Consider the following 19508-nt stretch of genomic DNA (forward strand, 5'->3'; position numbering starts at 1 on the left):
CTGCCTGCAAATCCACCAAACAACCTCAAATCAATAACAGAATTCTGTCGATAATCCAGATGAATAAAATTTCAAAAAAAGCAAATAGAGCTCAATATATTGTCTACAACCATTTATGTCAATACAATATTCCAAGCTCTAAATCACCCTGAGAATTCTTTAAGTTGTGGATACATTAAATAGAGACAACCTAACTAAATCTTTCACATTCCTAAATGAACAACACGAATAAGGTTCTTGAATTCTTTTCGGTGGAATACCATATTCAATTTGGTTAAACTTGCCTCTTGTCAGTTGAGGGTGGAAAGTTTATTTTCATAAAGCAGACAAGTGTATAAATTTATATAATAATTTAATATGAGTAATGTGTGCCCATAAACAATGGTAACATGTACAATGAACCATCAGAAATACAATCATCCATAAATAGTGTGACAATGAAAACTTTGGCAGATACTACCTAAATATATTATTATCTATGATTATTAATGGAAAATCTGCTGAGTTACGTATTATAATTTAATAATTGTGTTTGTTTTCTTCATGTTAACTTGTACTTCCAGAATTGATCTGGTATAACACAAAATAATATGAAGTTACAACTTCCATGATGGGGATTTTACAATATTTTACCAAAAAACAAAGATTTAAATGTATGAATGAATATTTTTCCTTGTGTAAAAAAACAAGAGGAGCATACATACAATATATCAGATGTAAATTTTGATTTGAATGAAAGCATGAGTCAACATTAGTCAATGTTCTTATAAACACTAGAATTCATTAACAAGTTAACTATTGGTAACATACAATCAACTTTAAAATTTGTAAACACTTCACAATCTATACCAAAGTGTCAACCATAGCCATGCTTATAAACATCATACATTTCAATCAATACTCAGAATTTCAACAACAAAAATAATTCATACCACTGATATATAAGCTAATTTAATATCTTATGTTATCTTTGAAGTATCCATTTAATTGCTTTTTACAATTCTACCTCAGTCTACTTTTAACAATTCAAAAATAGAATAAAACCTTACTAAGAACACTCTTTTCTTTTAAATAAAAAATCAGAAAAAGATATGATCATTGTCATAATAAAGACATTACAGATTTTGATAACCTTCCAACAAATACCCTCCAATAGTCAAGCATATAAACATGAGCACACACAACCTTATAATGAATTGTTGACAAATTTATTTTGATATAAATATTGTTGATTATAATTTTTTGACTAGTACCAGAGGTTAAATAATTTATAATGTATCTAACTGATTGAAGCACTGATGCTTAATTACATGGCAAAAACTATTGCATTAATATATATTTTGTACATTTTTGCAATATAAAAACAGGGTAATTGCTGATATCTGTTGCTTTATATTGGGTATTTACATAAGCTAACATTGAAAATGCAATGCCATGTTTCATTTATTTAAAATTTTGCTATTTGGTGTTGAACTTATACTTACAAAAAATAATCAATACATAAAAACACAAAGAGATTGTCATCTAAATTAATGGAATTCCTTGAATATAAAGGCATTATTGGTCCCTAATTTAAAACATAAAATTCCCGGTTATGAAAAGTCATTCATTTATTGTTAAATGTTTTGACAAAATCAATATACTCAAATGAGTAATTAAGGTGGTACCAAACACCTTGACTAAAAATGATTTGGCTCGTGTAATTTTCATAAAATTTTGACAAAATATTTACTTTGACCCTTTGACAAAAATATAAAAATTTAAAAAAACTTGAATCACACACTTTATCGGAAAAATTTCATTGGGTATATAGCGATTTGACAAACACTAATTTTGATCATTGAGAAGCTTAATGTTTCCTTAACAATAGATCGTTGTTCAGCTGTTTTAACAGACTTATCTCCCTGTACTGTTATGTACCACCTTAAGTTTTTTGTACCTGTATTTAACTTTTTCAACTTTCATATTCATACATAAATTGTATAAAATCACTTTTTTACTTTTACTGTGGCAAGAATACAATTCTTTGGCACCACATAATTTCATCAAAACATATAAATTATTCTGGAAAATAAAAAAAAATTAAATCACAATGTAATACTAAGCTGTTATACAATAAGAAACATTTTGTATTTCAAAATATATTCATGTGATAGCTTGTACTTCTCAAAATCTGTGAAAAGTTGCAAAATATTGCTTTCATATTCAATATGTAGCTAGTTACAAAGAAAAAAACCTGATTTCTTGTCTCTTGCTTATAATGTCTTTTAAGAACAAACCATGATATATGTTCTTGTTAGGGCAAATATTGAATCACACAAGCAGCCAAAGTATTATAAATTCAGTGATGTTTTTATTTATGTGAATATACACATTCATAATTTCAGAAGTGATTTTCGTCTTCAAATTTTTTCATACATTGTTTCTATCATTTTTGACAGTAGTTGAGAATTCGCAATAATAAAATCATGTTTTAATTTCTGAATTCATAAAGGTGCATTCGTTTAAAAAAGTGAATATAGGCGCCTGACATTTTTCAAAGTATACAAAACCCTAAGTAATAAGTTATCTTAGCAAATTTATATTGCACATTACATTCAATAAATTAAAACGTGTGTACATTTCAGCTCCAATATTTATGAACAACTATGATCAATAACACTGTTAGTGAAAAATACATTATTCAAATGGTGAACAGTCCTATCTTAAATCATCTGTACTTGATGTGAAAATGAATACTATATACCGATGTGAAAATGAACATTGTATACCAAGTCTTTATAACACATATTATTTTCAGATTAACTTATGATATCCTCATTCGACATCATCCTATTGAAATTTATTCAAGTTTATAGTGGACAAATAGTCTAACCAAAAAAATCTCAAATTTTTATCCCAAATATATAATATAACATAGAAGTTATAATCAAAATTTACATTGATAACATTTTTGATAGTTTATTACAATATTATACTAACCACTATCTATGCTGCCAAGCTTCTTTTGTAGGCTTTCTAACCTCTCTATATAACTGTCTTGTAATGACGGCTGGTCATCAACTATTCTCACTCTACGATGTGACTGTGGACTCTCTCGGTCTCTACTTACAGTTGGTGATGATTATGGTGTTGACAGGATTTTTCTACATTTATATTTTTATATCATTAAAAAAGGATTTGCAGAATATCATTCTTGTATCCTTCATGAGTATCATTTTACTCTGTTATATAAACAAGCAATGACCTTTTTTCTGATATCTACTTATGATTTTGTTCTCATCTTATTTGTTTATAGTTAAAAAATTTTCATTTGCTAACATTAAAATCCTGCATTAGAAATATTTAGAATTTTCCAATTCAGAAAAAGGTATTCCATCAGTCAAAAGAAATTCTCAATGGATCAGATTGAAGAATCGTAATGTTTGTATGAAGTGTATATTGGACCAGTATCAGTTAACGCTGAAGCTGATTCTGGCAAGGTACTGTACCAATTCTCATTTGCATTGTAGGGAAAATTACTGTCAATAATCATAGTAAACCTATTTTCTAAATAAATTTTTCAACCTTTTTTTCATTTATACAGAGATGGATATACATACCTTCTAGCACCAGAGGTTTGTAAAGACGGTGATGATCTATAATCTTTTGACAAGTAACCATTCAGAACTGGTAATGTACCATTAGTGTATGGTGATGTACGACTATTAACTGCAATTGGTGAAGATGGATGAAAGTTATGGTCGTGACCTACAATCGGTGATCCACAAATCTGCCCTAGGGAAGTTGAATGTGGTGAGGATGTAGTACGGAATCTTCGAGATGTTGAAGACAGATATGGTGACAAACGATATAGACCATTAATGCTGGTATGTGGTGAAGAGGAAGATCTGTCATGAGGAGAATAACTCCTTCTGATTGGCATGTAACCTACAATCAAACATGTATCCAATAAAGTTTAGTTTGTATAGATATGAGAAAGTACATGTTTGGCTACTTAAACCCACTCAATAGAAAAATACAATAGAAGGTGTAAAATGGCTACAAGATGGCTACCCTTTTGCAGTTATAGCAAAGTTCATATAGATATGTGAAAAGAAACCATAGATAAAAAAAATTAAACATTTGGTGCACAATGTCATTTAATCCAAAAAGAGTCTATGAAAGTTTAAGTGAAATTTAACCTCATGTTTAGGTGGGGATGAGTTTACTATATGCAAACAGATTAACTAACAAATGGATGGACAAAAAGATACACCAATCACTATATACTGCTGCCACAGTAAACAGTGGTATAGTAAAGAATAAAACCTTTCTCTTACCTTGCTGGGTATCAACTGTACCAGATACTACAGGAGAACCAACTCTTGTTTTTCTCTTCCATCTGTTCACCAAAAACTTCATTCTAAAACACAAGATTAATACAATTCTTTTATTCTAAATGTTCAGTAAAGCCATTTTTTTTATAGAAAAAAAATCAAAGAAATAAAAACATAGCATTTGCCTCAAGATCTTTGTGGTTCAACATTTGATAGTTGTTTCATTGAAGTTTACCCACATCCTCCTATTACTTATATACATATACCAATAAGCTCAAATATATCTGTAAAATCTAATAACTGTGGAAAGACAAATACATCGACATTAGTACAAACACTGACCTGCTAACAGCCACAACTACTCTGACAGCACTTCTAAAAATGGTGTACAATCGACTGTGTGATGTACGAGGCTGCATATCCTGAGGTGATGGGAAGGCCCCCATTCTGGCTATTACTGCTAAAGTAGTTTGTTCACAATCCTGGAAACCACCCAACAATATCAACAGGTACTTTTTCTGGTAAATCAGTGCCTTTCTGTAGCTCTCTGTCCGCAAACATTTACCATACAATTGCTGCATCTGAAAAAAAACAAACCACATATATTTGTAAAATGTAGATCCTTTTGTTAGAACCTTACACTTAAATTTTGTAAAGATAGAATAGAAACAATCTTTAACTGTGCTGCGAAAGTGGTATACTTATTTCTTACAATGAACAGCATGAAATATTGAATAATTGTAATACATGTAAATTCAGAAATTATTGCAAATAATGTGACTGGTTGGGTATTGCATTAACAATTACACGCATTCTGATATCTGCTTCGTATATCTGTATGAAGATTTTCCCTAGATGAAACCACAATAATAAATCTTGCCTTTTGTCCATTCTTCAAAAATCACAATAATTAATCTTGCCTGTTTGTCCATTCTTCAAAAATCACAATAACTAATGTACAAAATAAATTCTGAATCTACAGTATTTTTCTCAAGATTTACAAAGAAATATAACATGCAGCATCTATTTTTTTATTATTTGGTATTACAACTGCTGTAATATTTTCCAAGTAGTTTCTTCATTCGTCCCCATTCAGAAGACTCACCTTCCTGATTACCTATTAATAGTTCATAAATGGTTTAAATCTGGAAATCTTTTTAAACATACTTAACCCGATTAATTCAGGCCATCCCCGTGGTCAACTCTCCCATTGGCAAAGGCCTGAACTCTTTATACAATTAAATTGAATCATGAATCAATTTTTTTTATTGATGCTCTTTGGTTGACAGATCAAATCAACTGGTAGCTTAATCTTATGGAGATTGGTAAATTCGAAGCTAATTCTGAATGATTAATTGAGGATTTTTCATTTGCTAGATTATTGCATAGCTGCAGAATATAACGACTGAATTATTCAGGTTATTACTTACTTTATCTTTGTCATGATCAGATAGAACACCAGATGATGGCAATTTAGATCTTCTATCTCTTTCTATTTTTAGATCATGTTGTTGCTGTACTATCTGTCTCTCAGCATCATTGAGTGAAAGTTGTAGAGAATGTCTCTCTTTGGCCCATTCTGCTTTGTCTTTTAAATGTTTATCAGTAAAATGAGAATTGGTCTGGTCCCCATTCTGAAATATTACATATCAAATACATCATACATTTCAGTATTAACACTTTTTCCTGGGTACCAAAGGAGTAGGTCCGGTAAGGGCCGATTTTGGCCTCAAATTTCAAGTTCATCTTACGAAAGATTTTAGACACTTTTTAAACACTTAAGTGTCTATTTCAATTGATTCGATTAGTTTATGTGAAAGATTTTAACTGATTTAGTCATTAAAAAACGCGCCGATTCAAGCTTAAATATGAAAAATCTATCAAATATGCCAAAAAACGTCACTTTTCAGATGGTTTTTGTCAAAAATGAAAGTGGCCGCATCCGTGTTCATCCTCAACCTTTATATATATTATGTCTTATCATCAAATGCAACTTACATTTCAATATTATGAATGAACACGAATGCGGCCACTTTCATTTAAGACGAAAACCGTCTAAAATTTAACTAAAATGCAAAAATTTTGAAGATTTCAGTAATTTAGCATGACTTAATGATGTTAGTACCCGATATATGTGCATTGTATTGTAAAAAAACAGCCCATATTTATGTAGCAGAAGCATTCTTCTTTACAATAAATAGCTTAACGATTACATTTTCACAATTTTGTAAAACTGCTATATTTTGGGGCCAAAAAGGGGTCTTACTGAACCTACTCCTTTCATGGATTGAGAGAAACTTACAATTTCATAGATATTCGCTTTTGTAGATTTTTCACTCAGCCGATAGAAAATTTGTAATTTGTAGAAATTTAAAAGTTTGGCTCACCTGTACCCACACAAAATTAATAATAAAACCACAGTATTTCATTCCTAAATTTTATGCTTGAAAAGTTTTGATAGTAGTCTTCTATGGATGATATATTGACTATAAAAGGTTTTTATCCATTTAATTGATTTTTAAATAGGGATGTCAATGAGTACCTGAGTATCGCTCGGTAGTATTGTATATCGAATACCAAAAAGGATACTTGACTAATTGGTGATGATGATGGGAGTTTTTAACGACCTTGACTGGCTATACAGCCTTCGCACGGTCGGCCCTGGCTTGCGCCGTTTGGGGTTTTGAAATAATTTTATTTTTTACCATAAGGTAATTGATATATATTTTTAATGACAAATATAAAAAAACATATTGTCAAAAAAAAAAAAAAAAAGTAAAAATAAGCAAAATTTTGAAGAATAAAATAACTAATTAAAACTGGGTTAGCGCAAACCAGACCTTGCGAAGAACCATTTTTCAAGTCTTTGATTTGACTTGCGGCTTTAATAAATGATTGGGAAAATAAAAATTAAAAAAAAAGTCCAAAAGGTTAAACACAAAAATGATTTAAATATTTTTGGAAGCCGCTCATTTGGAAAAAGAAAAATCCAATAATTGGTTTCTGTTCTGTTGCCTTTCTAAAGAAAACATATTTTTATTATGAGCGCATCTTGGGGAATTAAATATTAATCAAAGTTTATCAAAATTAAAATCCGTTTCGAATGTTTGCGTTTATTGTCATTTGAAATTCCCTCAAACAGAGGTAGGCTATGAACAAGAGCACCTTTCCATCCCTTACACTTTTAGCTAATCGTATCTTAGTCATTCCACCACCCCTGTTCCGTCAGAGCAAATAATTTCATCAGCATGACTGTTAGTTACATAACAAAGTGGAGCAAGTCGAGAAATCGACTTGTCCCAGAAAAAAGTTGAAAAGATGATATTTCTAAAAAAAATTTCGTAAGGGTTCCGCGGAACCCAGTGTCTCACCTACTTTTGCTGTTAGTCGCAGGCTCATCAAAAATAGGGAAAATTATTGAAAAATTTCCATTAGATACTATCTTTTGATTGTAAGAAGCTTCTGTCCAAGTTTGGTAAAAATCGAGGAGGGTTTATGAATCTAATAAATGTTTTAAAAACTTTTACTGCAGACTGTATGTAATGATAACAGGAAAAAAAACTAAGTCCATTTATAAGTAATATACGGAAAAACAGGAAATAAATTTTTACAAAATTTTCTTTCTAAATACTATCTTATGATCATAAACAAGCTTCTGTCCATGTTTGGTAGAAATCCAGGATATTTTAAGAAAGTTATTAAAATTTTAAAAACTTTAACCACAGAGTGAATGTAATGTTAACTGGCAGATAAACTATGTCCATTTATAAGTAAAATACAGAAAAACAGGATTTTGTTTTACAAAATGTACTACTGGATACTATCTTATGATCATAAATAAGCTTCTGTCCAAGTTTGGTAGAAATCCAGGATAGTTTAAGAAAGTTATTAAAATTTCAAAAACTTTAACCACAGAGTGAACATTTGTGGACGCCGCCGACGACGACAACGACGATGGAATGTAGGATCGCTATGTTTCGCTTTTGCGACAAAAGTCGCAGGCTTGACAAAAAGAACTAATTCGTTGCACCCTGTGTCGACCCTCAGAGAATGGTTTAAGGCATGAGTAAGTTCTTATCATCACCCCTTTGTTCATCTTTAAATGTGTTTTTTTATGATTTATATAAACTGTTGTTTAAGTTAACATTTTTCTATAGATGTTTCTTCATTAATTGATAAGATTATTGCCAGTTTACATAATTAGTGCATGTAGTGAAAGAGCTATTAATTATGGTATAAAATTCCTGGAACTATTATATAGTCCTAGGTAATAATGTTTAAAAGACAACGACCCACAATACGTAAAATGGGTATGATTTTGTAGATGTTTTTCCGAGCGAGTACTCAAGTATTGCTCGGTTAATTTAACAAGTACTCGATTAGTTAAACTTCAGCAAGTTGACATCCCTAATTTAAATGATTTCCATTGATGCAAAAATGGAAAATGTTCATATTTTGCTAAAGGAAAACTCATAGTCATCATGATCAATGTAATACGAAGTACACACGGAAGATTTTCTTGATGTTCTAAAAACAGACAACCAGTCACTGGTTTATGATGATTTACAGATTAGAAGCAAGTAACATAGTAATCACTATTATCTATCTCAGCTTACAGAAAAATTAAATCATGGGGTAATACACGACTCTCCTTTATGAATGAGTTACACAAGTTGACGTCATGGAACAAACTGTGACGTTAAAAAAAAGCATTGGGACATCAGATATTTACAGGGAAAGTGCAAAAATTCAAAAGATATCTATATGATGTTACAACAATGCAATAATATCTAACCTGTACAGCATTTTCTCTCTGTCTGTATCTCCATATATCCTCCTCTAGGCGACCCAGAGTCTTGCGTAGCTCTATTTTGTCCTCAGTTAGTGTGGAGACAAAGTTTGTAAGCTCATTATTATGATGTAATATACGGCCATTTACAGCATTCAGATCTGGTCTGGACATAAGGTTTCTGTCAGCCTGAATATAACATAAAATACAATTACTTTTCACATTTTTATTGAAATTTCTGAGCCTTTATTCATCATTATTTCTTTTATTCTGTTATCTGGACATATATCATTTAATGAATAAAACAGTTAAGGGGTATACACAAATGAGACAGCAACCCAAATGCATAACAAAACCTACAAAACATATCTTCAGGTCAATAAAGAAATCAACAGCAAGACAAATTCTCATCCAATATGTAAAGCTATTTATCTCACCTATACATTTCTAGGAATATGATTGGTTGAAAGCCACCGTGTGGAGACCGTGTATATTCCATATTAAGTTAGTAGGGTTCCATATTAGGTTAGTAGGCGGGGCTTATTTCAATACACGGTTAGTAGTGGTGTTATGTCCCTTTATAAAAAACAACACGGTGTTGAGGAAAAATCTTAAAGGTTTCAACAGACGAAGAAATTGATGATGAACAATTGAAATAAATTCATTAAACACATTTAAGGATTACAAGTTGTTATTGTTGGCATTTGTTCTTGTATAGACCAATGAAGTAGGTTTTTAATACTAACGGTATTGAAGACTGGCCTGAGTGATAGGCAACTAGTCTAAATACCACATGTAAAGATAGTCGGCAAGATAAATTCGTTACATAGTGTGCTAGTGACCTAATACGATATATATGGGGTCAGTAAATTCCATATATATTGTTTTAGGTCACTAGCACACTATGTAACTATTAGTATCACTCCAAGTCAAGACAGTTATGAGTACATTTAACAAACTGATAAAGTATACATGAACATATGATATAAATGGTCTAGAGCATACTCTCATTCTACCATTCTTAAATTTGTTGGAAGTCAGTCAAAGAAAATTTAAGAAAGAGCCCAACATTTTAAAAAAACACATTCTTTTCACTGTCAGGAAGTCTCATTACTCTGCAAAAAGATCTCACTCATTTATTTCCTTTAATTTACTAGTGTTTGAAGCATTTCTATAACCAGAGGGAAAATGCTATACCAAAATATGACCTGTTTTCAATTGACATATTGACATTTTCGATTTTTCGATTAAATATGTGTTAATCGCATGTCTGAGTTACATACCCCAGATTCAGATGTGAGTGGTATCTGTACATGTCGTAGCTCATTCAGTAAATCTTTGACTGAGTTCTGTATAGCACTAGCCTCCTCATTATCATCTGACCTACAAAATAATAAATATTTTTATTTTATACTTCCTAAACCTTGTTTGTTATATAACTATTTAAAATAAACCAACACATTGTTAAACTTAACCTTGAATAATCTGCATTTTTCTGTGTCTATTTTCTAAATTGCACAAAGTTATAAGTCACCAATGTGCAAACACAACATCCTTGAATTCTTGAAGAATTAAGACGTAATAAAATAAAGATTTTTAGTTACATTTTTACCACAAGCCATAATGTGTGCTAACACTATGGAATAAAATATTTTTCAATCTTATGAAACGTAAATAAGATACAAATTAATTATTTTGGTGCCAAAAATTAGTCTTATAGCACAAACACTTGCTTTACAAGTTGTCCTATCTTATCTTGAAACTGTAACATTTGGTATTGTAGACTCTGACAGAGACTCTCAAGCTGTGCCTTGTAGACTTTCCAATTCTCTCTCTGCTCTGTAGATTCTACATCACTCTCAGGAGATCCTTCTGTTCTCAGAGACATGTCCTATAGATAGAGATATAGGAACTCAATCTTAATAAGAATAGATGATAATATGGTTTAAAAGATATTACTTCCAAAGTAAGGGCAATCAATTTATAAGATGTCTTTCAAGTTACTTTAAGAACTGGAAACATGAGCAGGTGCACTTCATACATCGTTTAACTAGTTCTTTTAATTTCACGAAAAGGAATTTACCTGAAAGCCCTGTAGAGGCAGTAATTAGTCATATAGATGTGCCTTTAAAGCAGGATTGATTGTATTCATTGCAAGTTGGTAATATACCTCTAGTCCTAATACTCTAGTAAATTAAGTTGATTCTTTTGTTGGTGACACAGATAAGATACCAGCAGTTTTACCAGACTTAGTTATATGTAAAGACAATAGCTTTCCAATTTTATTATTCAAAGCTAATTCTTCTTTTAGTATAGATGATTATAGGACTAGAGATCAAAATTAAACTAAAAGGAAAACAATGTGGTCTGATATCATTTCCAAAAAAAAAACTATTGTGGAATGTTTATCTAAAAATTTATAAAATCTAAAAGAGTATTTTCCCTGAACAAATTATATTATATTTCATTTCTTCTGACTGTATATGATAAATTTCTGGTAAACATACCCTTTCAAAAGACTGATTATGTAATATGCGTAGTTTTTCCTGTTCGTAATCCCTCCTGATATCCATCTCTTTTTCTTTGCTGATGGTCACTTGTTCTTCTAAGTTTAGAATTTTCTGCTTCAATCTCTGCATTTCGAGATCAGCTTCATGCTGAAATGTAAAGATAAAGTATAATTCATAATTAAGAAAGTCCTATCCCACAAGGATTGCAATGATAACTAATTAATACATTAATTTTTTGGCAATTACACTAATTATTATAAAATGTCTATCTCTTAAATTTTCCAATAAAGGAGTAAAGTATGAAAGGTCCAATTAGGCCCAAAAAGATTAAGTCCATTTTTCAAGATGAAATCTGTTTCGTGTAAAAAAAAAATCAGAAAGTATAATAGAACAATTTTGTTTGGTTTTTCATTTAACATGTTCACCAAAAATAATCAACAAAAATTGAGATTTTTCATACCAGTTTCATTTTAAAATCATCTCTTTCTCTTTCTAACTGCCTTGCTGATCGTTTATCTGCTATTTTTTCAGTATCTCTCTCTCTTTCTCTTTCCTTCATTATCTTCATGTCACTACGTGTTTGGTCCCTCTCAACTTTGACCCTATTTAACTGGTCTCTTTCATGTTCATAGTGACGAGTGATGTCCAGTTTCTGAAGCTAAAAATAGAAATAATTTTTGAAAGTCAAGATATCAAAGCCAAATACATATGTATGAATATTAACTGTCATGATAAATAGGTTTAAACTTCCCAAGCTTAAGACACAAGAATAAGTTTCCTTTGCTTCCTCTGTTTGTAGCATGCTAGTACTTTCTTTACATATTCTAAGATACTGTATAGATACTGTTTTTATAGCCGGTTATCTTTGGTACATTTCTCTAAAACTCAGATTTTTTTCATAACAATCAATTCTAAAGAAGGAAAGATGGTAACTTAAAAGGAAAATGGATTAACTAAATTTTACCTGAGATTTTATTTGAATAGAAGAACTCCTTCCTAGTGAGATCTTTAAAATGATCTTCTTATGTCTAAAACATTTGTGAACTTCCTGTTTTAATAACTCTTGTATGAAAATTCTGCAAGATTCTAAGTAAAGACCTTTAAATAATTACCTGTGCCTGATCTAATTCATTTCTAAGCTGCCTACATGCTTGTCTTTCATTATCAAGTTCTTCTCTTAATGAAGAATTCTCCCCGTCTATAGATTTAAACAAATCATTATTTCTTTTCTTCTCTCTATCAAATGATCTTTGTAAGTCTAATACTTTGACTTTTTCTGTTTCCAATTCCATTTGCAACTCATCCAATATGCTCTTTGCTCTGTCTGAGCTTTCCTGGAAAGAATCTCGCTCATTCTCAAGATTGTGTTTCAATTTATGATACATGTACTTCTCTCTTTCCAGTTTTCTGTAATTGAACAAATATTTCTACAATATTATAGTTATCAGTAAAAACAATTTTTTCATAATAATAAAATAATCAGTAAAAACAATATTTTCACAATGATAAAATTATCAGTACAAACAATATTTCTACAATATCATAATCATCAGTAAAAACAAAATGAACTTTCTGGATGATAGTAACAAATGGCTAACTGGAATGAAAAAAATGTAAATAATTTACTTGTACATATACACAGTGGTAGCTAAGTTTTTTACCATGAATTTTATTGTAGGTTTTCTTTCTGTATATGCAACATACTTTCCAGGAGTGGAAAACTCATGCCAAGTTTCATCACTAAACTTCAAAGGGCTTAATTATGCTATTTATATAACTCTTCACTTTTTGTATCAATTCTAATAATTATTTTTTAAAATCTACAAATACTTCCTGTTTAGATCAAGTGATTTCGATTTTCTATGTGTATAGTAAGAGACACTTTACCTCTCTAGATCAACACATCTAGCTTTCTCCGTGTCTATAATAGTAGCAAGTTGCTGTAATTTGTTCTCGTAGTCTGTGACCATGTTATGGAGGTTTTTCTGTTCCTTATCTAGTTCCTGTTTCAGTGTACTGATTGTTGTCTGATCTAACTCGTATGTATTCTCAGCAAGAATACGTCGATGTCTTTCCATCATTACTTCTTTCTTCAAGGTCTAAAATTTTAAAAGCAAGAAATAAGCTGTCACAGCATATGTTTTCTGTATTTTGACGATAACCATCATTGAACCTAAGAGGGCAGCTAGGACAAATGCAATTGATGTAGTCTAACGTGTGGCGATTTCAGGCTTGTTTGACCTGCAGTGTTCTGTGCCAATTTTTAATCTATCAAGGATCATATGTCATGAACGGTCAATGTGAAAATATTCAACATCAAACTTGACCTCCATTTTGTCAACACTAAAAAAGTAAAAAAAATTAAAAATCATTGCGCAACTGATTCATAAGTTGTGCACAGAAATTGATGGCAGCTGCTTCATGGATCAACAATCCACCAATTAAGAATACAAAGCACAAAATAAAATATAGAGTGAAAATAACTATTTTTTTAATATTACTTTTGAGTTAACTCTATAATCCTCCAATTGTACTTGTAGATTATTGAACTTGAACCTCTCTGCATCTAATAATTCACTCAAATAATGACTCTTTCCTTTCTCCTCATCTAAAGCACTACTGTAAAATATAAAAATAACTGTTAAGATATTAAATAATAACTTTTAATTAGCAAAACACTTACACAAGTTTTACTTTAATATGTCTTCAATAAGTATGACTTCTTCAGTTATATCGATTGAAATAAAAAATAATTATGCACTTTTTTTAATTTCTTGGTTTTGTGGTTTTTTTTAAATTCAGCATTCAAACTTTTTGGAAATGAACATTTCTTAGAACACTTATATTCGTGGATCAATCTTACTCCCTTATAATGATGACAACACATTACTGCTTTATAAAAATCTGATTCGTCAATCAAGTACATCTTCATATTTTTGTTTTGTTAATCATATATTTCATTGCCAGGGTCACTTTACTTAATAAATTGTTCTCAAACATAAAATAAAATAAGTTGTCTTTAAAAGTAGATGTCTATGATGCTTTGTTGTTTTTTTAGCATTATATTTCATCGACAAAAGTGCAATAAAAAACAAACCAGATGATAACAATATAACACACAAAAAGAAATATATAGTTTACTACATGTGTGTATATATACAAATTTTATATAAATATAGTATAGTTAAAATGGCTAGTGCATTTAAAGCTTAGGATAGTTATTTATAATTCTGAGTTTACATTAGCTATATTCTTGTAAAAAGGTACTGCAAGAATCATTTGATAAAATCCATCAAAGAGTTTGTAAAACCAAAAAGAAAATTTTGCACGCACTGAAAATTCATTAATTGAACATGGTTTTATTTTAATGCTGAGAAAAGGAGAAATATTCCATTGATTAGTCAATAAAGCCAATATAAGAAATAAGTTTCAAGAAAAAAAATGTTAATAGATTAAATGTCACATATATATTTAGTTTTTTTAAATCCAAAATGTCTTCATAATAAAATTGAGAATGGAAATGGGGAATGTGTCAAAGAGACAACAACCCGACCATAGAGCAGACAACAACCGAAGGCCACCAATGAGTCTTCAATGCAGCGAGAAACTCCCGCATCCGGAGGCGTCCTTAAGCTGGCCTCTAAACAAATATGTATACTAGTTCAGTGATAATGGACGTCATACTAAACTCCAAATTATACACAAGAAACTAAAATTAAAAATGATACAAGACTAACAAAGGCCAGAGGCTCCTGACTTGGGACAGGCGCAAAAATGCGGCGGGGTTAAACATGTTTTTTGAGATCTCAACCCTCCCCCTATACCTCTAGCCAATGTAGAAAAAACAAACGTACAACAGTACGCACAGTAAAACTCAGTTTTAGAGAAGTCCAGGTCCGATGTCAGAATAGGAAACAAAAGAAAATAAACAAAATGACAATAATACATAAATGAACAAAGGACTACTAGCAGTTACTGACATGCCAGCTCCAGACCTCAATTAAACTGATTGAAAGATTATGTCTTCATCATATGAAAATCAAGTAAGTATTGTGACAAGTAACCCCCAGGGCATATATTTTTTTTACATTTTTATTATGCTGTAAATATGTTATTTCCTTGTTATAGATCAAATATTGTTTAAAATTGTTGATAATTTTATTTATTCTATATGAGTGCTAAGTTCCTATGACTATAGGACTATATTGTTGTTTATTGGTCAATGAAGATATATTTTCTTGAATTATTCTAAGTCAGGAATGTTTTCATTTTTGCAGAAATTGTAAACATCAAGATTTTGGTTAAAATGACTTTTCCATATTTGAATGTTTATCTAGTCATTGCAAATGCTTGAGTAATTGTGTTTATTTATTAACTTGTACCGACAAATGAGTAGAAAATGAGGAATATTGTGGTTTTTAGATTTTTGAGACTTGTTGTTATTTTGAGAAAGTTCCCGTACTTTTTCATCTGTAACTTTTTCGGGGTCGACCTCAGTTTAGACATACTTTCTGTCAGTTTTGGACAATGACAGCCAAACTTACTTATATACACTCTTTTCTGAAGTCGAATTGAGTTCTAGAATTTACTTTTCCCCACTAAAGGTTTTGCATATTGCTTAAACTTGTCGATCTTCGTTTCTGTTACAGACAGCATGTATCGCTATCCGCCATTACTTCAGATGAAAGGCTAGCGATTTCATTGGTTGATTAAAAGAATAAAGTATTTTACCTTAATTTTTGTAGAAATTGTTACAGAAATGTTTTATTTTACGATAAATGTTAGAAAATGTAAAAGTCAATATTTTAATAATTTTGTATTCTCTGTCACTTCAACTTGATAAAGAATGGAGCTATTTGATTGGCTATTGGTTACTAGTGCACAGTGCAATATGGGGCACTTCAAGGGTATCGTGCATGCCCCTGTGCGGTGCTCATGCACTGTCGTGCAGCGCGGCTAGTATAAAACCTTTCCAAAACGCTGCATTGACGTCACTTTCACGCCATTTCTTTCAGTTAACTAAATTTTCTTATTGGAAAACGTAATTTTACAGAGATTTTAATGCAAATTTTAAGAAGTTGATTTTCTTTTCAATAGTAATTTTAAAAGGCTAGTTTACGAATTTATGGTTCGAAATTTCATTGTTTTGGAATTGGAAAGTTTTGATTAAGTACATTTTTACCGGAAAGAGTCCAAAGTCAATCAAATCATTTCTGCATTTAAGTTATATACTATATTATAGGTTTTTAAAGGTATATCTGAGAGTTCTTTGTTATACTTTTATTGTTCTCTATTTTATAAGACATACGCTACTAGTAAAGTCTCTAGTACACTTGTCTTGCTTTACATAATTTAAATAAATAATAAATAAGGCAAAAGGGACACAAGACATACGCTACTAGTAAAGTCTCTAGTACACCTGTTTTGTGATAAATTATTGGATAAATAAGTCAAGTAGGATATAGGACACAAGACATATGCTACTAATAAAGTCTTTAGTACAATTGTTTTTGTTTAAATAACTAAATAAATAAGGATATAAGGATAAAGGGCATATGCTGCTAGTAAAGTCTCTAGTATATTTGTCTTGATTTAAGTAATTGAGATAAGGATAAGGGTTTCAGGACTACACTGCTAGTAAAGTCTCTAGCAATTGTCTTGAAGTAAATAAGAAAACCAAATTACTGATAAACACTGTATTGAGTAAACTTTGAGATAAATTAAATGGCAGACACTGCTGGTAAAGTCTCTAGCACAATTGTCATTATACCTTAAATTTGAATAAACTGAGATTAACGTATTATCTCTGTATAAAACTATTTGTACACTCATTTACAAGTAAATCTTAGAAACCTTTAGATCTTAGGCATACGCTCTAGCACAGAATCAGCTAGCACACTTGCCTATCTAAATTTTGTACACTTGATAACGCTCTAGCACAGGGTCAGCTAGCACACTTTCTTGTGTATTAAACAGATAAATATTTAAAACAAGTAAAACATAAATAAAACCTTTAGATCTTAGGCATACGCTCTAGCAAAGGGTCAGCTAGTACACTTGCCTATCTAAATGTTGTACACTTGATAACGCTCTAGCACTGGGTCAGCTAGCACACTTTCTTGTGTACTAAAGTTATAACATTTACAATAGAGAATTTAATTCATTAAAAACCTTTAGATCTTAGGCATACGCTCTAGCACAGGGTCAGCTAGCACACTTGCCTATTTAAATTTCGTTCACTTGATAACGCTCTAGCACAGTCAGCTAGCACACTTTCTTGTGTATTAAACTGTTAAATATTCTTATTGTTTATCTAACGTTACGCAATTTAAACTCAGAAGTTAAGTACTCAGTTAAACAGTTAAGTGTTATACATATACCTCAGATATACCTTGTTTAATATTAGACATACGCTACTAGTAAAGTCTCTAGTACACTTGTCTATTTGTTATATGTAATATTTGCTACTGGTCTCATTGTTATATACCAGTGTCAGTGTATCTGAAGAAAACCCTAGTCAAATAATAAAAGAACACTATCTTTATTCATATTTTTATTGGTAAACAGTAGTTCTAAATAGTCAATTATATATATTGAAAGTGACCATAACACCATGCCAATAATAAAGGATTGAACTTGAATTCGTATTTCCCTTTTCTTATATGCTTTAGATTTTAACAAATCTAGCGAGACATAGAGATTACTTTTCCGGCCAATATTTCTGGTATATTGTGTCACTTCAGTTGGTTCTGATTTGAGATTTAGTCTTAGGTCAAGGTATTGAGTACGTTTATTGTTTGGGAGTTTGCTGACTACCTTATCTACCATATAGCTCTTGCGCGCTACAGTATCACCACATTTAGTAAGATATAGGGGAGATTGTCAATTTTAAGAATAATCAGGACAAATCAGTGGTCAAAGATATACCAAGACAATTGTATCTGATTCATATCCAGACTATTCCAAAATTTATCAGGAGGGGGGATGGGAGGCACTCAAAATAATATTATCATTAAGGGTGCAGTCTTATAAAGAAGAAAGATACAGCAGTGTTATATATTTTACAGTTACACAAGTCAGTATTAATTATTAATAAAACAACACAGTTTCTATGCAGTGTTAATTTACTACAGTGACTATTGTTATTTTCACATCCCAGCATTTTCAAATTTTACTCCATGTAACTTTGCAGTTTTTATTCATATCCATTGAAGATTAAATATCATTCATTTGAGAACCAAGCTGATAGATGTGAAAATTGACAAATGAATAGGTATATTTACCCAAAGGAACTTACTTTAAATAAATCAAATTTAAACGGTAACAACTGTCCTTTCCTATATTTACATATTTCGGTTTTACACGGGAAACTCCACTCTAAAATTTACGACAAAAGGGACGATTTTGTCGTTCCCTATTGTTAATTTTCCCCTCTTGGATGGTGATGTTCCTTTGGCACCATCTTACGGTGTTTATATTTCACAACTCGTTCGCTATGCCCGTGTCTGTTGTGACGTTTTTGATTTAAACGAACGTAATCTATGTTTTACTGGTAAATTATTAAGCCAGGGATTTCGTTACCACAAATTACTTAAAACCTTTACTAAATTCTTCCACAGATATAAAGATTTGGTTTTGAGTTTGGTTGTACCTGTAGAAAACTTATTTCAAACGGGATTGCACATTCTCATTTTTACGGCAATATTGTTTACCGTGCCCGGAAATTTAGAAACGATCCTGGTAAACTTATCGATCCTTTAAATAAACTTATTCTAAAAGGTTACCAATTCAACACTGTAATTAGATCATTAAATATTGTTTTTATTGGTACTTATATTGATTTTGTTATCAGTAAATTAAAAGCAAACTAAAAATTATTGTTATATACAT

The 19508-nt window shown here is 30.8% G+C and overlaps 1 protein-coding gene across 1 annotated transcript; it reads right to left on the reverse strand.

Annotated features, from left to right (window-relative positions):
- Positions 1 to 3574: 3574 nt before the first annotated feature.
- On the reverse strand, positions 3575 to 12910 carry LOC127718784 (A-kinase anchor protein 9-like). Its single transcript, XM_052224833.1, has 10 exons — positions 12731 to 12910; positions 12079 to 12276; positions 11616 to 11765; positions 10842 to 10999; positions 10392 to 10491; positions 9115 to 9297; positions 5750 to 5953; positions 4662 to 4900; positions 4323 to 4405; positions 3575 to 3930 (listed from the first exon to the last, which is right to left on the reverse strand). Exons 1-10 carry the CDS (start codon positions 12908 to 12910, stop codon positions 3575 to 3577), a joined length of 1851 nt encoding a protein of 616 aa, XP_052080793.1.
- Between the last annotated feature and the right edge of the window lie 6598 nt (positions 12911 to 19508).

This window comes from Mytilus californianus, unplaced genomic scaffold, assembly GCF_021869535.1.
Source record: "Mytilus californianus isolate M0D057914Y unplaced genomic scaffold, xbMytCali1.0.p SCAF_10, whole genome shotgun sequence".
NCBI lineage: Eukaryota > Metazoa > Mollusca > Bivalvia > Mytilida > Mytilidae > Mytilus > Mytilus californianus.

Bases quoted from the DNA above. Each gene is read 5' to 3' on its own strand.
- LOC127718784 (XM_052224833.1), bottom strand. From the start codon at position 12,910: ATGGAATTGGAAACAGAAAAAGTCAAAGTATTAGACTTACAAAGATCA. The intron at 11,766-12,078 runs GTATGAAAAATC...TTTACATTTCAG, and splicing joins ATGATTTTAAAATGAAACTG to CATGAAGCTGATCTCGAAAT. The intron at 11,000-11,615 runs GTATGTTTACCA...CTCTATCTATAG, and splicing joins ATAATCAGTCTTTTGAAAGG to GACATGTCTCTGAGAACAGA.